This window comes from Alligator sinensis, unplaced genomic scaffold (genome assembly GCF_000455745.1).
Source record: "Alligator sinensis unplaced genomic scaffold, ASM45574v1 scaffold1494_1, whole genome shotgun sequence".
In the NCBI taxonomy this organism is placed as follows: Eukaryota; Metazoa; Chordata; order Crocodylia; family Alligatoridae; genus Alligator; species Alligator sinensis.
In genome coordinates, this window is record NW_005842724.1 from 107,617 (window position 1) to 130,776 (window position 23,160).

The 23,160-nt window shown below is 42.3% G+C and overlaps 1 protein-coding gene across 6 annotated transcripts in view; it reads left to right on the forward strand.

The window, feature by feature from the left end:
• Positions 1–23,160, forward strand: part of ADGB (androglobin) — a 286,810-nt gene that overhangs the window by 16,248 nt on the left and 247,402 nt on the right. For all 6 annotated transcript variants that reach the window (XM_006034315.3, XM_025216304.1, XM_025216303.1 and 3 more), the window contains exons 2-3: positions 7,720–7,879; positions 12,507–12,599. In XM_006034315.3, the coding sequence (XP_006034377.2) occupies positions 7,720–7,879; positions 12,507–12,599 (253 nt within the window). The remainder of the gene's footprint in view (positions 1–7,719; positions 7,880–12,506; positions 12,600–23,160) is intronic.

A 23,160-nucleotide genomic window follows, 5' to 3' on the forward strand; every position in this document is an offset into this window, starting at 1 on the left:
GAATATGAATTAATTGTACCTAGATTTTTTTCATCTTCAAAGGGTTTTGAGGTGAGGTTTATTATTTTCCATTCGTCTCATGGGGCCAAGGTAGTCTTTAGGTTTTTTAGGGAGCTATCCAGGAAGTGACAACTGAGGAAAAGCAGTTTTTTTTTTCTCTCATAGGGTAGCAGAGTATAATAGATGCTTGACACAACAAATAAAAACACACAGGTCTAAATCCGCAATAGTATTGTGGTGCCTTAGTGTTTGTCTGTTAGGTATCCTGGTGCTGCCCAGTGGGATTGTCATCCCTGAATAAGGTACCTGAATTCCATGTTTGATTGATTCATTGGATAATTAAGTGAGAAGTGAGGAAGCTGCATGTGGAGTTGCCTAATCTAGCAAATAGGAAGTGCTGAGGAGAGGGGTAGTACTGAAGTCCTGTCCTTCTAAGGTAGCCAGGTATTTAAACACAGGTTTCCCACATTCCAGGAACATATACTAGCCGTCAGGCTGTTGTGCATCTTGGGATGATTCTCTTGTTGATTCTGTTCCATTTAAAAAAAAATATTGACACCTTTGTTTGGCCAAAGAGATTGAGAGAAAATGAAATTGCTTCTCCATCCCTCTGGCTTAGGAATTTACCTGAGATATAGGAGAGTCAAGTTAAAGAATATTCTCCAGTGCATATTATTATATTATTTGTATAACATGGAAAAGTTTCAACAGGAGAGAGACTTGCCAAGAATAGTAGATAGCCCTATGGGCAAAACATTCTTTAAGGATATGGGACATCTGGTCTCACACTTTGATTTTAAATCGGTCATAGTAGGTATTTTGTCTTCCAGCTGATTGTCCTAATAATATCACATAATTGATTACTTCGTAGCCCTTGAAGTCCCATTCTCTGCTTGTTTTCGGCCAGGCCTGTCTGACAAGTGTGTTCTGAGAATGTCTGCAGGATTCGATCCCAAGGTAAGAAGCTTAGAGTGCTTAGTTTGAGCTAGGGTGCTGAGTAGCTTGGCAGCATCAGGACATAGGTGGTTTTACCACAAGCAGAAAGTTGCCCCGTGATCCTCCAAAACTCAGCTGCCCTGTTTACAGTGCTGCAACAGTAGATCCTGGCAATAATGGGCTCAAACATGCTCTGCTTACCTGCGCCCATTGATGCTAAATTGGAAATTCCCTAGTGCAGTTGTTCTGGGCTCACCCCCATCAATACTCTCACAGCCTCACTAAAGCCCAAAGCTTCAGGATTGCGTTCAGAGGTATGAACCTAAAGCCACCTCACTGATGTATTTTTGAGTTTGGTGTGTGTTAGTGGACCCAGTGAGCAGAGATGAGCAGGGGATGCTTGGTCCTATTCTTGCCGGGACCTGCCATCAGTACAGCAGTGCCTCTCAGTGGTACCTACAGTAGGAATTGCATGTCTAGTTCTGTGATTTTAACCTTTTGGTCTCTACCCCAAAATTCTTTCCATTCTAATTAATGCATTGCAGTAAGTTAGAGTAGCAAGCACTAGGCATATGGAGCGCTGTGAAAAATGGCACACAGTGTTAAAAGCATATGGTTAAAGAGTTCAGATACAGGCACATGAAGGTTCTGTTATAAGGTGGTTCAGTTATTTGGTAAAGACTCACTTTTTATGAACTAATTCAACCATGGCTCTTTTTCTAGAAATCATGGAAGAACTCTTCAAGAGGGATCTTAATGCAGAAAGGTTGTTGGCCTCCTATCATTCGGTTTCAGTAATCTCAGAGATTATCTGTAATACCAACAGTTAGTTTTTGGCAATGAGTTCCTATAAAGTACCAATAGAAAAGTTCAGATCCGTGAGGGCCAACCTTTTTGGTGTGTCACTGGCAGAGCTAATTTCAGGGGGGGGCACACTGTGCCCCCCTACCAGCTGGAGCACTCGCTGTCAGGAGGGGCACCAGCACTCTCGGGGAGGGGCATGAGCCCTTTCTCCCCCTGCCCCCCCCATGTGTCACCTATATATATGTGTATGCATGCAGGTTTGTATTTATGGATATCTAATATATAAATCAATGACGTGAATATGCAATGGAAAAGGTCTGGCTTGGCAGTAGGATTGTGGGAAAGGGTGTGGGAGCCATAACAAATCACAAATGAAATGCGAGTCAGCAATATCTTTCAAGTGAGAAAAAAACAAATTAAGACTTATAAATAGGACGGTCATATGCAAGACCCATGAAGTAATTATAGAAAGTTAGGGTTGGAAGGGACCTTGGGAGGACATTGTTGACAGGAAAGCATCAGGGTCTCTGCTTGAATAAACCCAGAGGGTTGTTCTGCCCTTTACCCTGTCAATTAAAGTTTTGGTGGGCCTAAAAGGGACTCTTCCCAAGGTATAGACCTATGGCCTGGTCCCGCCCAGATGGCAATAAACCAGTAACTCCAAGACAATTGGATATAAGTGCAATTAAAATATATATAACAAATCCAGTCGCTAACATAACAGCACTAACAATAAGAAGAAATAAGAATCACAAGGTAGAACAGCATACAGGCAACCCTCGCTTCACGCTGTTTCGCTCAGCACTATTTCACCAGAATGCTCATTTTACATTGATACCCGATTCCACTAAATGCTCAGTGAGTTTCCTTATAACGCTCACAGGCATCGTACAGCTGGCAGCAGGGAGCATACACTAGCGCCCCAGCGCATCGGCAGCACACAGCCTCCTTGTGCGATTTAGCGCCTGTTTGTGTTCCCACCTTGGTTCGTCAAAAAATTGGTTTCGCTTAACGCTCGGTTTTTTGGGAACCAATTAAGAGTGCTAAGCGAGGGCTGCCTTTATACAATACTAGCCAATTGCCTGTCCGGGCCTGCTCCCCATTCCTTCCTGCTGCTTGGGGTCTGGGCCTGCTCCCCCACCTCGCCCCGCCCCGCTCCGCTCTGTCCCCCCCATCATGGCAGCGGGCTGCCTTCTGTCAGAACACCTCTTCGCACTCTGATTGGCTGTTTGTCAGCCAATCAGAGTGTGAATGAAGTGGTATGGACGGACAGACAGACGTAGGCTTTGATGATATCAGAATTTACAAATAACAGCCAAACCCCCGCTGAGGTACCACAAGAGGGCGGTCAAGAGCACCAAGTGCCTAATGTGGAGACTGTGAGCGCTACTTCAGCCTTAGCCACGGTCACTGAGGCTGTCTCTGCCCTTCCCCAAATGGGTACCAAGCACCTCGGATACAAAGGCAGGCGATACTTTACCCTCATGAAGGATGGCAAGTAGATCAGGCAGGTGCGTTCATGTATGGCGGGAATCTCTCCACAGCTCAGTGATATCCTGGGAGTTCGGCCCCTCGCTCACACAGGTGCCCTTTGCCTCAAAACAAACAGTGCATACTCCCTTTCAGAGATGCAGACATGACTAGTCCTCTCACAAACTCCTGCAACCCAGCACTTCATTATCATATTTTTCCTGCCGTGATAGTTGTATAATCCTGACAGACTCTGCATGCTTGCAGCTGGGAAGCAGGTTGCAGCATCACCAAGGTCAGAAGTTCACAGATTCCAGAGGCTTGTAACCTCTAGTCATCCTACACATGTGTGACCAGGCCAGGACTTACTGCTAACAGTTATCTAGTCCAACCCCTGAACAAAGTAGGAGCATCCCTGACTAGATCATATCAGCCAAAGGTTTGTTTAGCCCAGCGATGGAGCTTCCACCACCTCTCCGGGTAACCTGTTCCAGTGTTTTACTACCCTCCTAGTGAGAAAAAATTCTTTATAATATTTAACCTAAACTTCCCTTGCTGCAACGTGAGACCGTTGCTCCTTGTTCTGTCATTTGCCACCACCGAGAACAGTCTAGCTCCATCCTCTCTTTAACTCCACTTCAGGTAGTTGAAGGCTGCTATTTAGTCCCCTCTCAGTCAGTCTCCTCTTCTTTAGATTAAATAAGCCCAGTTCCCTCGGTCTTTCCTTATAAGTCATGTCCCCCAGCTCCCCTCACTATGTTTGTTGCCCTCTGCTGGACTCTCCAATTTGTCCACATCCTTTCCATGGTGGGATGTCCAAAACTGAACACAGTACTCCAGATGTGGCCTCACCAATGCTGACTAGAGAGGAATAATCACTACCCTTGACCCACCGGCAAGACACCTACCAATGCAGCCCAGTATGCCACTAGCCTTCTTGGCAACAAGGGCACACTGCTGGCTCATATTCAGCTTATTGCCCACTGTAACCCCTAGGTCTTTTTCTGCAGAGCTGCTACCCAGCCAGTCAGCCCCCAGCTTGTACTGGTGCATGGGATTGTTCTGTCCTAAGTGCAGGACTTTGCACTTGTCCTTGTTGAACCTCATGAAATTCCTTTTGGCCCAATCCTCCAATTTGTTTAGGTCACACTGAATCCTAGGCCTACCCTCCAGCCTATCTATTACACCTCCCAGCTTGTTGTCATATGAAAACTTGCTGAGGGTGCAGTCTATGCCATCTTTCAGGTTGTTGATGAAGACATTGAACAAAACTGGTCCCAGGACTGACCCCTGGAGCACTCCACTTGATACCAGCTGTCAACTAGACATTGAGCCATTGATTACTGCTCTCTGAGCCCTATGCTGCAGCCAGTTTTCTTTCCACCTTATAGTCCATTCATCCAGCCCATGCTTCCTTAGCTTGCCTGTGAGAATGTTGTGGGAGACCATACCAAAAGCCTTGCTAAAATTAGGCACACCACATCCATTGGTCTCCCCGCATCCACAGAGCCAGTCAGCTCATCATAGAAGGCAATCAAGTTGGTTGCCTGCATAACTTGTCCATGGTGAATCCATGCTGACTGTTCCTAATCACCTTTTTCTCCTTCAAGTGCTTAGAAATGGATTCCTTGAGCATCTGCTCCATGATTTTTCCAGGGATTGAGGTGAGGCTGACTGGTCTGTAGTTCTCTGGATCCTCCTTCTTCCCTTTCTTAAATATGAGCACTATGTTTGCCCTTTTCCAATCGTCCAGGACCTCTCCTGATCACCATGAGTTTTCAAAGATGATGGCCAGTGGCTCTGCAATCACATCAGCCAATTCCCTCAGCATCCCCAGATTCATGTTATCTGGCACCATGTACTTGTACACATCCACTTTTTCTCAGTAGTTCCTAACCTGGTCTTTCACCACTGAGGGATGCTCACCTCCTCCCCAAACTGTGCTTCCTGTTGCAGTAGTTTGAAAGCTGACCTTGCCTGTGAAGACGGATGTAAAAAACGCATGGAGCACTTAAGCCTTTTCTGCATCCTCTGTCACAAGGTTGCCTCCCCCATTTAGTAAGGGATCCACACTTTCCCTGATCCTCCTCTTGTTACCAACATACTTGTAGAAACCCTTCCATCACATCCCTTGCTAGCTGCAACTCCAGTTGTGCTTTGGCCTTCCTGACTTCATCCTTGCATGCCAAAGCTAATGCTCTTATATTCTTCCCTAGTTATTTGTCCAACTTTCCACTTCCTTTAAGCTTCCTTTTTTTTATTTAGTTTACCAAAGAGATCCCTGCTAAGCCAAAGATGGTTTTCTGCCATATTTGCTAGTCTTCCTGCATGTTGGGATGGTTTGCTCCTGCACTCTTAGTAAGGCTTCTTTGAAGTACAGCCAGCTCTCCTGGACTCCTCTCCCCCTCAGTCTGGCTTCCCAGGGGTCCTGCCCATGAGTTCCCTGAATGAGTTGAAGTCTGCTTTTCTGATGTCCAGGGTCCTTACTCTGCTGCTCTCCATCCTTCCTTTCCTCAGGATCCTGAACTCAATCATCTCATAGTCACTGCTGTCCAAGTTGCCATCCACTACTACATTCCCCAGCAATTCATCCCTGTTTGTCAGCAGCAGGTCAAGAAGAGCATGGCCCCTAGTTGGCTGCTTCAGCACCTGCACCAGGAGGTTGTCCCCAACGCTCTCCAAAAACTTCCTGGATTGCCTGAGCACTGCTGTATTGCCCTTCCAGCAGATGTCAGGGTGATTGAAGTTCCACAGGAGAACCAGGACCTGTGATCAGGAAACTTCTGTCAGCTGTTTGAAGAAAGCCTCATCTACCACATTCCTCCTGGTCTGGTGGTCTATTGCAGACCCCTATCACAACATCACCCTTGTTGCTTTCCCCTCTGACCCTAACCCAGAGACTCTCAACAGGCTGATCTCCAGTTTCATATTGGAGTTTTGAGCAATCATATGGTTCTTTTACATTAAGTGCAACTCCTCCTCCTCTTCTCCCCTGCCTGTCCTTCCTGAACAGTCTATACCCATCCATGACAGTGCTCCAGTCATGTGAACTATCCCACCAAGTCTCTGTTATTCCAATCACGTCATAGCTTTGTGATTGTGCAAGGACTTCCAATTCTTCCAGCTTGTTTCCCAGGCTCGGTGCATTTGTGTACAGGCACCTGAGGTAACTAGTTGATTACCCTGATTTCTCAGGAAATATGAGAGCACCTCCCTTTTTGTCCCCTCCTGCTTGCTCTTCCTCTGTCTCCCACTTTCCCACTTACCTCAGGGCTTTGGTCTCCATCCCCCTACAAAACTAGTTTAAAGTCCTCCTCACTAGGTTAGTGAGCGTGTCTTCAAAGATGCCCTTCCCTCTTTTGTTCGGGTGGATCCCATTTCTTCCCAGCAATCCTTCTTGGAAGAACATACCATGGCTGAAGAAGCCAAAGCCCTGCTGGGGACACCACCTGTGCAGCCATGTGTTGATCTGCAGGATGCACCTGCTCCTTTCTCTTGACCGGAAGAATTGATGAAAACACAACCTGAGCCCCAGACCTCCTCACTTTTGCACCCAGATCCCTGTAGTCACTTTTGATATGCTCAGGGTGTCATTGGTACCCACATGGATGAGCATCATGGGGTAGTAGTCAGAGGGCCAGATGAGTCTCGATAGTCCCTCTCTGACATCTCAGATCTTGCCTCCAGGCTATCAGTAGACCTCCCAAGACAACAGGTTAGGTCAACAGATGGCTCCCTCCATCCCTGCAGAAGGGAGTCTCCAACCACTGCCACCCATCACTGCTTCTGGGTGGCAGTCATCTCAATCCTTCCCACTTTGAGTCCTGGCCTGCCTTCCTCCACCAATGGAACATGCTCCTCCCTCTCTGCTGGTAGGGCTGCATATCTGTTCTCCAGATGAACTACTACAGGTGGAGGTGAAGATCTTGGCTTTCTGCCAGAAGCCACAAGCCTTCAGCTTCCACCCTCTTGGGTATCCACGTCCTTTCTCTTCTCTAGTGCTGTGTCTGGCATTTCTTCCTCCACAGTCCTGGAGGTCTCCAGCATTGACTCCATGAATGCCTCATGGCAGAAGATGCTTCGGAGCCTTGCCAGCTCTTTCTGTAGTTCTCTTGCCTGTTCCCTGAGACATATCACCAGGAGGAACTGCTCATGCTGCAGGCACTCCCCAACCTGGCCGTCACTGGAAGGAACCTGCAAGCCTCAGTCTCCATTGCGCCAAATTTGGACCTGGGTGGAAGCGTCTATGGTGAGCGGTCCTGCCTCACAGATGCAAGCAGTGGCAGTGGCAGTGACTCTGGCATTGCAATGTCCTCCAGCCATTGAGAGCTAATTCGCAAGAACTCAGCAACTGTAATGGAATCCTTCTGTTCTCCTCAACTGTTCACTATACTGTTCCCAAATAGTAAATTATGAAAGTTTGGTGCTTGAAGATTCTCAGAAGTATGTTTTTTTTTTTCTTCTTCAGTGTATTCTTAATTTTTAATTGTGATGTGGATTGCTTTCCAGGGGAAGCTCTGTTTCAAGCACTATGGGTACTGCTGCTGAATCAAAGAAAGGGAAGTTTCCCATTTGGCCAGAATGGAATGAAGCAGATATCAATGCAGAAAAGTGGGATACAGGAAAAACCGGAAAAGAGAAAGATAAATCTGGAAAAAGCCCTGTTTTAGTAAGTTGCATGTGTTATTTCAGGTTTATTTATTTATTTTAACATATGCTTAATAGAGTAACACTTTGGCCTAACTTCAGTATAATGTTTTGGACAAACATTATTTTCTTTAATGTATCTTCGAAATCATTGTCTAACTTTTAAGTGGCTTCTCACTAAGGTAATTCTAGTCTTAACATATTTTGCCTAATTTTATTCATTTTTTTAATTTGCCATATTAATTATCACGTTGTTTGTGCAACAGTTCTCAAAAATCCATCCAAGTAGAAAATAGTTCAGAAGAGAATTAACATGGAACCAGTTGTGGGATCAAACAGTTTGTTAGAAAAAGATACAAGTGCAATCCTTACCCAGCAGAGCTGTTATTGTAGACTACAAGTTTAGAAACGGGATTCCCTTTTCAAACAATGGTTAAAAATACATTATAGTTATGGGGCCAGTTTGGGGCCCAAGTCTTGCCACATAGACTTCCATGTAGCAAATACATTTTCCTTTATCTGAACTGGCCTCTGCAGCCATAGGGTGTTTATACACGAGTATGGAGGCTGCTCCTATGTGCTGTAATTACAGCGCTGTCAGAGCAGACTCAAATAATCGAGTCTGCTGGAGCATGGTAATTACTGCACTGCAGCCAGCCTCCATGTCTTGTGTATTAGTGTCCCCACACTTCAAAATGGTGGGGAGGGGGGCTTTATCTAAAGCTCATTGAACAAGCTTTAAATAAAGCACCTCTGCCACCATTTTGAAACTTGGAAATGCTGATATATGAGATGCTCCAGGCGCTTTAATTAGAGCGGCTCTCCTAATTAAAGACCCCCCTCCCCCAGAGCATGTGTATAGATGCCAGGAGAGTGTAAGAGTTGTCTTGAGGAGACATGAGCTAATTTTCAAGAACTCAGCATCTGTAATGAAATCGTTTCTGAGTTTTTCTGTCTCTCTACTGATATCAAGATCGGTGTGCCTTCTGCGAAGCAAAAATGAAGTGACATTCCTTTTTACTGTTACATAGGGCTCCTCTACACATGCAGATAAAGGCGCAATGGGATTGGATGCACAGTCCATACAAAATTGTGCCTTCTGCCATGTACATGTGCATGGAAGGGGACCTGATTGTGGGATGGTGCATTAGATCCCATTTGGCTTTATCACAGGTGCAGGGGGAGCTTGGGATTCCAGGCTCCCTCTGTATCAACTCCTGCATCTGCAAGCCCTGCAGCTGACGGGACTCACAGCAGGGGCGGCGTTCCTTGTGTTGCCTGCACTGCGAGCCCCACAACTGACTTTCTACTGCCACCGCAGCAAGTCCTGCACATTGCAAAGCTTGCAGTGGAGACACCAGGGAGAACTCCCTGCTGCAAGCACCTCAGCTGACAATGCTGCCCCTGCTGCAAACTCCACAATGGGAATGCTGCCAGAACTGTGAGCCTTGTCAGCTGCAGTGCTGATAGTGGCTGGTGCACCATGTGGCTGGGAGCTCCCGGTTGATGGGGTTCCCAGCCACCTGGGAGCACTTGGTCACATGTTCAATTAATGGCATGATTAGAACAAGGTACAAAGTTATTTCACATTTTTTGTGGAATAACTTTGCAACTTATTGCTTGTTTCATCACACCATTCATTGGTTGAACATGCAGTTGTGTCAGCCTAAGGCATGATTTACTGGTTAATCACATCTAAAATGTAATGTGTAGAGGGGGCCATAGTAACAGGTACATTTGTGATCAGTCAGTAAACTAAGGAGGAAAAATACATTAAAAAGAAAAAAGGCTGTTTAGTAAGCCTTCCAGCATTACTTGGTGATATTTATGCCTTTGACATATATTATTGTGGAATGGCAATTCATGTTAGAATCTTATTGATAATCTGATTTATACCTACGGGCTGTATTTTTATATATTTGTGATACATATGTAGGATCATAGGAAAGTAGGGCTGGAAGAAACCTCACAAGGTCATCTAGTCCAGCCCCTTGCTCAAGGGTTGATCAACTCAACTCAACCATTCCAGTCAAGTGTCTGTCCAACCTGCTCTTGGAAATTTCCACGGATGTAGATTCCACAACTTCTAGGTAGCTTCTCCCAATGCTTGCCCATCCTCACACTCAGAAAGTTCCTCCTAATCTCCAACTTAAATTTCCTTTGCTGCAATTTCAGGTCATTGCTCCTAGTTCTGTCTTCTGTGGACACAGAAAAGCCCTTCTCCATCTTCTTTCTAATGCCCTTTAGGTATATAAAGACTTATCAGATCCTGCCTCAGTCATCTCTTCTCCAGACTAAATAACCGTAGTTATTCCAGCCTTTCCTTACAAACGCATATAGTTGCTACAGGTTGTGTATGCATATTTATGTATAAATAACTAAGTATCTGTTTCCTCCAGCTAAGTTCAAATTTAAGCAAAACATCAAATAGATATGTATTAAAGTGGGACTTAGGAGTCCTGCACCCTATTCCCAGTAGTGCCACTAGCCTGCCAAAGCAAGGTATCTCAGTTCTCTTTGTTTTTGTTTCTTTCTTCTCTGACCCTTCGTCTTTTTGGGGTCATGCTTCAAAGGGTTGCACAGTACATTGTAATACAAATAATAAGTAAAAATAATTATAAATGAAAATCTGTTGTCTTCAGCAACTTTCAAGGCGTTTCGCAGGTCACGTAAGCCTCTTGCATCAAGCTGTGTGCAGCTTTTACATGTTTGATGTGGGAGAGGGATGCTAAAAGTGTTCGTCACACCACGTGTGATCATACATTTTAAAGAGCTTTATGTAGTTACTGTCTTTGAGCAGCTGGCAAAAATTCAAGTTCTTGCAGGTTAGCCCATTTAAGTGATGGATTCTGGTATGAGAATGTACAAAATCCTGCTTTTCTGAAGACCAGGGGAATCTAGTTGGAGACAGTTTCTCTCTTCACAGCTCTTGACTCAACAGCCCTTTTTCTTTAGGTTTCTCTCAAGGCAATGTACCACATATTTTTCAGATTGCTGTGCCTTGTTTCTCACTTTTCCCATGCCTGTCTCCCATCCTCCTCCTCTCTTTCCCAGCAAAACTCATAGCCAGTCAAAGCCCATTAGCTTGGAGCATTCATATTCTTGAGGGACCTTGATTCAGCTTTTGGTTATTGGCAAAACCACATGCCTAAGGCCCCTAGCACATGTTACATGATCCAGTTAATGACATCTTAAGTAATTATTTGGCCACACATTAATGCAATGAATAGTGTGATAAAATAAGCAATAAGCTACAAAGTTATTACACAAAATGTGGCTTACTCCTTGTTTGTTATTACACTGGTTAACACACAAAGTTATTACACAAAATATGTGTAATAACTTTTGTGGTTGGTTCCTATCACACCATTAACTGAACTTGTGGCCAGGCTAATTGGAGCCCCTAGCCTCCAGACTTTACTTCCATGTATTCCTGAGGCTAAGAGTGCTGATCAGTTGATTGTGGGTCACAGCCTTGGGGGCTTCCATGATCAGCTGCTGTTCCCAGCCACAGGGACACATTGGAGCCCTTGACTCCAATATGCCCTCCTCAGCTGAGATGAGCAGCGTATCAGGGCTTCCAGCCTACAGAGTGCAGTTAGAGTCAAGGATTCCACTGAGCCCCCATGGCAGGTAGCTCTGATCAACTGATGGCTCCTAGCATGGTTGCTGATCAGGGCTCCCAGCTCCAGGAGCTTGCTATTTGCCAGTGCAGGGGGAGCCCAGGATCAGGCTCCAAGGCTCCCCCTGCACCAGCACTATGGCATGATGGGATCTGATGGTTGATCCTACAGTCACATCTCCTGCCATGCATATGTGGCATGATAGGAAGTGTGATTGTGTGGATCGTGCATGAGATCCCATCTCGCCTTTAATTGCACATCTGCCAGGGACCTGTTTCATGTAGTTGTCCTAAATGAAAAAAAAAATCTGTTAATATCTCATATCAGATAATATCTGTTAATATTAGATTAACCTAATATCCAATACCAACTGTACAACTATCTGATACTGTACCAATATCTGATACCTACATACAGATATGTTTCCACTTCTGAGAGCATAATTCAGGTCAGTATTTGGAACTCTGTTGACTTGAGCAAACAGGTAACTTTAGTCTCTCTAATAGTAAGTCCTTCAACCCAACCTATGAGGCTTCCTTTAGACTTTCAAAACTAACTATTTCTTAAAATCTTTACATCCATAAACACCTTTCCATTTTTCTCAGATACAATTGTTACTGTTCAAGTCGCAGATTAGTACACTGAAGTTGTAGTTTATAAATAAAAGGGAGATGGTAACAAAAGTAATGAGTGTTTTTGTGTGTGTGTGTGTGTGTGTGTGTGTGTGTTTATACTTTCCTAGTAGATTTCCTTTTAACTCCCCTAACTAGTGAGTGTTTATGTAGGCAGACATTTTCAAATGAGGGTGCTCAAATTTCAGCACCTACTGGATATTAATTCTCAGACTGCCAATTTACATATCGGTAAGCCCTACTTATTGATAAGTGACCATCTTTTGTCTTCACTGTGCCCTACTCTTCCCAGTGAATAATCACATGAATAATAGAGCATTTTAAATTTTGTGGAAGATTCAGTAGGTTAGCAAATATACATTCTTCAAGTCTTGTACATGTATGTTTTATGTAGCATGTCTTTGAGGACCCTGAAGGGAAGATTGAATTGCCACCATCCTTAAAAGTGAATTCATGGAAACGCCCACATGAATTTTTATTTAATAAGGTAAGAAACATCTATTTAAACAATACACAGGAGTAGGTACAAGCAGTAAATATAGAAATGTAGACTTTGGGTGAAAATGAACTGATAGCCTTTCTGATAGCTTGTTTTCCTGAATATTTGTTATGGAGAAACCTGGAAGTTTGTGTTTTACTTGCATTCTATAATGTCTTACAGAAATTATGGGACATAATTATGTCATTTTACTCAGTTTAATGATGCCTCAATCTCTGAGTTGTCCCAGTGAAAACAACTGCATTATCTTGTTTGTTTGTTTTTAATACAATTAAAAAAATGTTATGATTACCTGCCAGCCAAGTATTGTCAAAGATATGGACATGTGTAGGCAGATCAGAGAAGTACAACACTTGAAGTGGGAGTGGAAGGAGAGAAAGTTGATTGTTTTGACCTGGACAAGAAAACTGGATGGACATGGGAGGGATTTATTGCAGCATTGGTAGAAGCTACAGTGGTTGTCAGACTGATAGAATCTAAACTCACCATTATTTGGGTATTGTATTGCAAATGCTTGGGTTGTCTTTGGTGGATGAGGTAGCTACTCCATTTAGGGTGCTTGTACACGTGATGCCATTACCATGTAAAAGTGACAAAAATATCACTGTGTGGCTTAATGGCATCACGCTGTCCACATGCAAGAGTTTTGGGGATTTTAAATGAGTTTGCAAATGGCCGGGGGGCAAGCTCACAGCTGAATTATTGCAATTTGCAATGTTGCAAACTAAACTACATCCCAATGTAGTTTAATTTGCAACTTTGCAAATTGCAATAATGAAGCAGTCAGCTTGCCCCCCCCGGCTGTGAAGAGATGGGCAGGCTCCACAGAAAAAAGGGATTTGGCGCCTCGCTGCTTCTGTCTTCAGCAGGCTCCTGTGGCCAGCAGGATGACTGGGGCCAACTGAGAACAGTCTGGTTTGCCCCTGGGGCAGTTCAGGAAGGCGGCAGTAGGGCGGCCAAGTTTGCTGATGGTGCATGGGGTGATGCAGGCCTGGGCAGGCTGCTAGCTAGTTGGGTGCTGCCCCAGCTCAGAGGTGCTTGATCCTATGCTTCCTCAAGCCTGCCCAGGCTTCCACCACCCTGTGCACCATTCCCACCAGCTTCTCTGGCTGCCAGCAAACCCAGCTGCCCTCCTGCCACCTTCCTGAGCTTCCCCAGGGGCAAGCCAGCTTGTCCCTGGCTGACAGGTTGCATTTCTTTCTCAGATATACCTTTCAGTTTTTTATAACCATATGCATGTGCTCTGACATGGGTTCACAGGTAGCAGTTAAATAAAAAAGGCACTGCTCTGCTGGTATCTGACATTATGTGACCCTTCGTACCTTGGGGAATGTGTAATACAGTAATGGCTTGCCAGGCAATGGGAAGCATCATTTATTGTCTGAAGGAGGTACTACATACCAAATTTAAGGTATCAATCTCCAGGATTTCTGTAGCTGACATGCAAAAAAGAGTGCATTTGTGTGGACACAGTTTCTAGTTCCTTCATTTTTAGTTTCTTGTTCAAATAATTGAGGAAAGATAGCAAGATGGTTCCATAATTAGGAAATGAATCTCTTCTAAGGCGTCCTCCTGGGCACAGGAGCTTGCTGAAGGCAGAAGCAGTGAGGGGCCTGATCCTTTTTTAAAAAATTATTTTTGGTAGAGCCTGCCAGCCTCTCCTACAACTAGGGGGTGAGCTGCCAGCAGGCCAAGCAGCCCCTGGTCTGCGGGGGGCTCTGGTCCTTCCCTCTGTGGTAGTGGTGCCCTGTGGGGCTGGCTGGACAGACTAATGTCAGGCTGGGTGCTGCCTGGTCAGATTCAACTGTTCCCCGAGTCGGCTTGGGGAGCAGTGCCCAGTGGGCTTCCAGTGGGTGGGCTTGGGGAACAGTTGGATTGGGCCAGGTGCTGCCTCTGACCTGGGGCAGCACTTGGCCCACTAGCACCGTGCCTGGGCGGCCCCAGGGGTGGTGCTGCTGTGGAGCAAAGGAACACAGCCCCCCAACATAGTTCAGGGGCTACGACTGCGGCCATGTCCTTCCTCGGCTGCGGGCAGGCTCTGGCTCTGACCAAAAAAAATAAAAAAGGATCAGGCCCCTCGCAGTAATGTGACAGAAAAATTGAAATGCTGGGTTTCAATTAAAAACCCACTGTTTCAATTTAGGGGGCATGGAATAAAACCCGGAGGACTAAACCCCCATCAGCTGTACAAGCTCCTTTAGAAGAGATTCATTTCCTAATTATGTAACCATCTTGCTATCTTTCCTCAAGTATTTGAACAAGAAACTAAAAATGAAGGAACTAGAAACTGTGTCCACACAAATGCACTCTATTTTGCACGTCAGCTACGGAAATCCGGGAGATTGATACCTCAAATTTGGTATGTAGTACCTCCTTCAGGCAATAAATGCAGCTTCCTATTGTCTGGCAAGCCATTACTGTATTACACATTCCCCAAGGTACGAAGGGTCACATAATGTCAGATACCAGCAGAGCAGTGCCTTTTTTATTTAACTGCTACCTGTGAACCCATGTCAGAGCACATGCATATGGCCATAAAAAATGGAAAGGTACATCTGAGAAAGAAATGCAACCTGTCAGCCTAGCATATTCTTAGGACAAAGACATCTCTTCTTGATTCTCTGGAGAAATCAAAGTTCATGTACCTCTTTTTTCCCCTCTCCTGTTTGAGAACTGCAAGTTTTTGGTGAAATACAGTATAAGTCAGAAGGTCTGATCCTAATACTTTCATGGGGCTATTCAGACTATGGCTTCTCTTGAGCAGAACAAAGAAGTAAAGATGTGGTGTACAGACCTTACATTGCTGTGTACCTAAGATATAATGCTCTCCTTCCGCTCCCACTTCAAGTGTTCTACTTCTCTGATCTGCCTACACATGTCCATATCTTTGACAGTACTTGGCTGGCAGGTGATCATAACATTTTTTTAATTGTGCATAGCTCCTTTTAATTAATCTTCAGCTGCTTCTAAATAGAAACCAAACGAGACATTAATAACATGTTTGTTGCAGGCTGGAGTGCTCTTCAGCTCAGAAAATCTGTTGCTTCTGATTATGTTCAAAACTGTCCTTTTCCCCTTTTGCTCCAGTCAAAATGCTTAAGTTTGTAAAGCTTTGCCCACTCCTCTAGCTTTTCAGCTTTTTCAGCTTTTTCAGTTTTCCTTTTGTCAGCTTGTCAGTTTCATTTTATATTTAATATGTACTAAGCTGTGTGAAGTTTAATTTTAATTGGGGAAAAAGAAATTGACAAGACCTAGTGATTACACAAGAAATGCTGCCAAAATACATAGATTGAGTAGAGAGAGGTATGTGAAAGATTGACGCAAAACAATATGGCAGGCAGAAATAGATAAGAGTATCAGAAACCACATATTAGAGTCTAACATCCATTTTCGGAACCCAAGGAACAAAGCTATTTTTTAACAATGTAATTAAATTTGGATCTTGGCTTAAGTAGTCACTACAGTTATCAGAGGCATTATACATTATTCTAAAATTGATCATAAAAACTAGTGATGGGAAACAAAAGGATGTAGTCATTAACAAATTAGGCACTGGCAAACGAATGTGTGTATATAGAGTAGTAAGGAAAGACTCAAGCAGTTGATGAAAAATAAGAGGTACAGTTTTGTTTGGTTTCATGGCTACAATCCTCATACCTCTTATTGCTTGATTGACTTATAACAGGGCTGTATAACTGAGGGCCTGAGGGCCACGTATAGCCTGAGAACTTTTAAATTGTGGATTGCAAATGAGATGCACCTTGATGCCAGGTGTTTGCTGAGCAATATCAGTGATTAGCCCACGAGGTGGGGCTGCTTCTGTCCAGATTGTGGGGTAGCTTCACTTGTCCTGGGTCCAAGTTCTGGCAGTCACCATGCTTGCAGACTGGGGACTGCTTCTCTGTGGTGGTGCCGGGCTGCACATTATCTCTGTTCCTACCTCCACAATGCTCATTGCCTTGGCTGGGGCGCTGCTTTTCCACAGTGTACAAGTGTGGTGGGGAACACCCTATTGGAGGAAGGGAATACCTTCTGTTTCTCCTTCCTTCACCCTCCATTCCCTGGCTGTGTCATTCTGCATTAGAACAAAAAAGTCTGGTGTTATGTTATGTGCCCCGTAATTCATTGCATAATTCACCAAGAATCTTTGTGTGGAAAATGTGTGAAACAAGTTGAAGATGTAAAAAGTGGTTCTGAAGGTTACCGGTCTCAGTGGTGGTGGAGGTTATATTTTCGTCATGCAGGAAATTCCAATAATTCTTGGAAGAAATGCCATCTGTGTATAGTGATTTATGTCTTCATTCAGAAATTTGCTGGCTAAGTGCTGGTAAGGTTCTCACAAGGTTCTTTGCTCTCCGAAAAGATATTTCAGTTTTCCAAAAAAGAATAAATAAAAGTATGAATGGATCTAGTATTCTGAAATGGGAGGGTGCAGATGGTGTGGTGCATCAGCACATGTAACACAACACATACTTCTCCAGGTAAAAAGAAACAAGAGGCTTCTATGCTAGAGGCCTACAGTTATATATTCAGTTTAAGAGTACAGCAAAAATGAATATAACTTCATTGGAATGTATATTATTTGCTATATGTAATATGCTATGTTATATATTAAAAACATAATAAGAAAAAATACTCAAAAGATATTATTTCTTAAGTCCTGTACTCATTGAGATTAAGTATATATCGTTCAGATTCATATAACAAAATCAAGGCTTCTTGAGCACCTTGACAGTGCATCCAAAGCTTCATTGCGTTGTTTCCACACCTGAGTTAATGTTTTTAGCTAGTGTTAAAAACAGTCTGCAGGGCTATGAAATAGGAACTACATTAACAGGAGCAGCTAGCAGATAGCAGAAAGAAATAATAGCTTAATTAGTGGAACACTAAGACCATTAAAAAAGAGAAAACATGGTTAGCACTTGTGAAATGAAGAGTTTAGAAGGAATCGGGCAGATTATAATGAGCCATGAACTCAAGTGACTCCCTCACCACTACCTGAATAGAAATGCTGCTGCCACTGCCAGACAGTTTGTTCTAAACTTTGAGTAGACCAGAAATCAAAGGGTGTGCAACTGCAGCACTGTACCTACCTTCCCCGCCCCCACCATCTGCTCCTGAGTGAAAGCTGACACTGCAGAACTTGAAGAGACTTCTGTCTCTAGAATTTCTGTCTGAGTTGGTATTGCCATTCACTTAAATTCAATTCATTTAAAAATGCAGGGTAAGAATCTGATAATAGCAGACCTCTTTGGATGCTTGAATGGTTTTCATAGCAAGCTTATACTATTCAAGGCTACCTTTTAAAAGGATGATCTTACAGATTTTTTCCATCTTGCAAAGAATTGAAGAAAGAAACAGAACAATTTAAAAGTGGTTTGGGAATTTTCATCCAATGTGGCAGTCATGATGGAGGAATTTAACAATTTTTTTTTACCAAATTGAGTTACTGAAGAACAAACTGATGCTCTTCAACAGCTTGCTCAGAGCTGCAATTTAAAATCAGTCTTCCACCATATACTTTGAGCTGTGTGATTTACAAGCCAACCCATTCCTTGCTAGAACACAAGAAACAGGGTGGTACTTCTTTAAACTTGTAGCAGAGAATCTCTTCCCAGATATAAGGGACCTCAGTTTAAAGAATGTTTTAATGTTTGGCAGCACATACCTATGTGAAAGTGCTTTTCCTACAAAGAAGTTTATAAAATTCTGGTATAATTATTGATTTACAGATGAGGCGCTCACTCACTTGCTTCAGCTGGCCTTAACTGAGGAGGGAAGAATTCTTGCGAGTGATATCTTTTATTGGACCAATTGCATAGTCCAATAGAAGATACCACTCACTAGAATTCTTGCCTCTGGCATATTTCCTGGATAGTCATTTTAGCAACATCACCTCATCACTAACTTAATTGAAGTCAGTTGATATTGATTCTTTTATGCAGTAAATGGATTATCTACACTTTTTACATTAAAAAGTTGTTAAATTACTACATTTTAATACTTGTAGTTGTTTCATTTAAATATGTAGATGTTTTAATTATGCCTCTTCTCTATACTAAAACACACACACAATCATGTATATAAAATGTATTATTACTTAATTTAAGTACTTATAATTTTAAATTAATATGTATTATACTTAAACATATATATAATATAAAGTTAATTATATATCTACCTGTCTATATCTATATAGATAGATATATAAAACTAATTATTTGATTTTTATCCACTCAAAATAAAAAAAAATCCAGCCCATGAGAAAGATATGAATAGAAATCTTGGCCTGTGGTAGATCAGAAGTTGGACAGCTCTGATTTATAATAGGAAAACAAACAGTTCTGTGTACACAGGTAATATACATAATAGCAAGATGGTAAATTCTCTATCGGTACCTTGATGGACTCTGAAATTGATACAAGTTGATTCTTAGCTTGGATTTTGTATACTTTCACTTGGAAGCATCAATAATTGAGATCAGACTTGAGCGACTTTTTAAAAAAAATGTGTACTTATGTTTTCGCTTGAATTCCTGTCAAAACATAAGCTGGCATGCAATTAAATTGTTTGGAGAAGAGACAAGTAAAACAAGCTGGGAAAAAGTAGACATGTCTAATGAGAGAGAATGTGAATTTCTAAGTAAAGCTGACCAGATGATAAGAATACTAGTTTGCATAAATTCTCAATAAGTTGTCAATATATGGAGATGAAACATCCGATGAAATAGATTTAGTTTGAAGAGAAGAAAAGCGTGTTAAATAAATAATTCTTAGGAAACTTGAAAAGTTTGCTTAGCTAAAAAATGAGTAAAGATTCAAGGCTCAAATAGAAACGAACAACTGTTATCTATTTTAAAAGTGTCTACTAATATTCAGTGTAGACATATGCTAATCTCCCAAGAGCAGTTGCATTAACACACATCTTTTACGTGCTATAAAGTACAATAAAACTTTTGAGGTTCACTGTCACTCCTGTAGTAAAAATCTCATTTCATGTGATTATTATTTAACCATATGATCCTAGAATGATGAAAGCAGAAATGTAAACCACAATAGAACATTGATTATCCAAAATAATTAGTGTCACCATTATTCTAGAAAATCAGTTTTTCTGTTAATCAAACATCTCACTCAGTGTGAAGTTCTGAAAATAATTATTGTACAGGAAGTATGGGGGGAAAAACCAACAAGAAATTGAACTTTTGGGTAATGTTTTAAAATCTCAGAGCACCCTAAATAAGCAATGCACAGTTATCTCACTGAAGACCAAAATCTGAAAGTGGACGGATGGTTTTGTTAATACAAAACCTATTTTACTGACTTTCTAGATAACACTCTACTGTACAAGAAAATAATCAGTTTTTCCATGAATTATCTCAGAGGAATGATAGTCCTAGCTGAATTAAGACAACCTTCATCACATACTATACAGCAGCTGTGCAAAACTAATATCACAGTACTTGTATTGCCCAACTCCATACCTCATAATGGTTGTAGGCTTTGGAAGGAAATTTTCAGTATCTGAAGCCAATTGGGTATTGAGTCAACTTATTCCTCTTACAATTATTAAAATTACAAAAAGTGTAATCACTTGTAAATCCTTAGTTCTGGAAAGGTTGTTTTGACAATGGATAAATTATAAAATGAATAGAGATAAAAATGACAGGGTTTGCTAAGTAGATCATCAGCATATATTACACTCTGGTGATGACTCAGGCCCAGATGTCTACATCTTTGTAAACTGTTGTGCTACATTTATGCAAATAAAGTGAGTGTTCTTATTGAATGCCATAGCAAAATTTACATCAACTTCATTAAAAACAGGGGTGTAATTTTGTATTTTGTAAAATACAATTCTCAGTGGCAAGTTATTCAAGAATTTTTTTGATATGTTGGTAGAAAATAATTCTCTTGGACCCTCTCTAATAATATACTTTCAATTTATCTAATAATCATAAAAAGTACTCAAGTTGTTAGATCCAGCTATAATATAAACTATCTTCCTTTGGAAATATGCCAGTGTTTCCCTTTTGTTTTTCAGCATCCTTGGTATATTAAAGTTTATCATAGTTGTTTTACAGACGCATTTCCACCTGTGAGAAATGAAGCAGTTTCTTTCAAGACGTAGAAAAAAGAACCCCTAAAATTATTTGTACGTGATTGTTTTTAAAGCTGTAGTTGAATGTTGTACAATAAAAGGAACAAATCTATTACAGTTAATATTTCATCCTAGAGTTCAAAGCCAGAAAGATCATGTTTTCTGGCCTCCTGTATATCATAGGATAGTATATTTCATTCAGATATCCCAATATTAGGCCTCAGGCCTTTACATAGGCTAAAACATTTCAGTCCTCAAGAGGCAAAATTATTGTGCATCACTGACAGAGAATTGAGCGACTCAGGTGCTACCAATTCTTGAGGCCCATGATGTGTCAATGATTTGATTAAGCAACATATGGTCACATGGTTCCTCTCTTGGAATCATGCTCCTTGTTACAGAGGCTATAAACTCTTAAGGTCCTTTCCCAATCTGATTGGAAGGACAGTTCCTTACCAGCCCAAATCTGATGGTCAGTTTCACCCTGAGTTATGTAAGCAAGACATGTCTAACATCTAGAAAAGAGAACTGTCTTAACTAATTCAGTGCAGCACAGAATACATTTGACTAATTTGGAATTGGAGGAAAAATTATTTTTGGACTCTTATTGGTGACCACTAAAACCCTGTAACAGAAAATTAGCATATAAGTTTCATAATGCAGAGCTGCAAATACATATGAGTATGTTGAGAGCATCAGTTATCCTTTACGCAAATCCTTTTTGGTTTTGGTTTTTGAGAAGTATCACTTTTTAAAGAAGGTTTTGATGCAGTTTAATAGCGATTAACTTAAGTTTTAAACATTTACCCTGTTTTGTCATTTTCTGTGTTTTTCTTAAAAATTTTGAAGCAGATGACTTGACATTCTTTTATTGTATGGACAAACATATTTTTAGCTGAATTAAAAATGGAGACAGAGCTACTGCTCAAGGGTACACATTGATGGTTATAGATTCATAGATTCATATAGAGTCGGAAGGGACCCAATGGATCATCGTGTCCGAACCCCTGCCTCTGGCAGGAAAGAGGACCAAGGTCAGATGACCCCAGCCAGGTGATCTCCAAGAGGAGGCTTGACAACCTCCAAGTTAGGTGATAGGACCACCTCTCTTGGAAGCCCATTCCAGACTCTGGCCACCTTTATTGTTAAACATTTCTTCCTTACGTCTAATCTAAATCTACTCTCTACTAGTTTGCACCCATTATTTCTAGTTACTCCCTGGGGTGCTCTGGTAAACACCGCATCCCCAATTCCCTGCTGTTCTCCCCTGATAAATTTATAGGCAGCTACAAGGTCACCCCTCAGCCATCTTTTGTATAGGCTGAAGAGATCCAGATCTCTGAACCTTCATAGGGTCTTTCATGGAGAGTGCTAATCATGTGAGTGGCCCTCCTCTGAACCCTCTCCAGATCCTCTGTGTCCCTCTTGAAGTGTGGTGCCCAAAACTAGACACAGTACTCCAACTGCGGCCTGACTAATGCTGCATAGAGGGGGAGCATCATCTCCCTCGATCTGTTGGTCATGCATCTGCTAATACACGACAAAGTGTGATTGGCTTTGTTGATGGCCTCGTTACAGTGCTGGCTCATGTTCATCTTGGAGTCAACTGCGACTCCAAGATCTCTCTCAGCTGCTGAGGAGGACATCCCCCAACCTGTAGGTGTGCTGGGGATTCCTCCTTCCTAGGTGGAATACCTTACATTTATCTTTGTTGAATTGCATCCTATTATGTTCCGCTCATTGATCCAACCTCTCCAGGTCAGCCTCTAACTGTTCCCTACCCTCTGGTGTATTAACTTTGCCCCATAATTTGGTATCATCCGCGAACTTGGAGAGGGTGCTCACCACACCCTCATCCAAATCGCTGATGAAGATATTAAATAACACCAGCCCAAGGACTGAACCCTGTGAGACCCCACTGCCCACCTCCTTCCAGGTCGAGAATGACCCGTCAACCACCACTCTGTGGGTGGGGTCCCTAAGCCAGTTAGCCACCCACCTAACTGTGTAGGCATCCACTCCACAGCTTGTTAGCTTCCCAATGAGAATAGGATGCAAAACTGTGTTGAAGGCCTTCCTAAAATCCAGGTAGATGACATCGGCCTCCGCTCCTGTGCAAAGCAGTATGTGACCTGTGTCACAACCAAATTAAGTACTGCCCATGCCACAAGCAAGAAATATATTAATCAAAAACAGTTTTAGTCTGCACTAGGTTAACTAAGAGTTAACTAACAAGAAGATAGTAACAGTTTTTTTGCTGCGCATGTCAAAAAGAGATTTATAACTGCGACACTAACAAGAAACAAAACTTAGCCCATGATTTATGATTGGTCAGGGTGAAAAGGGGTAGCCCTGCTACAAATCCCTAGAGATAATTGGTGATTCTAATTAAATTTATGACGTGGCGAAAAACAATTGGCTATCATACAAACAAAACCCTGCTGCATTT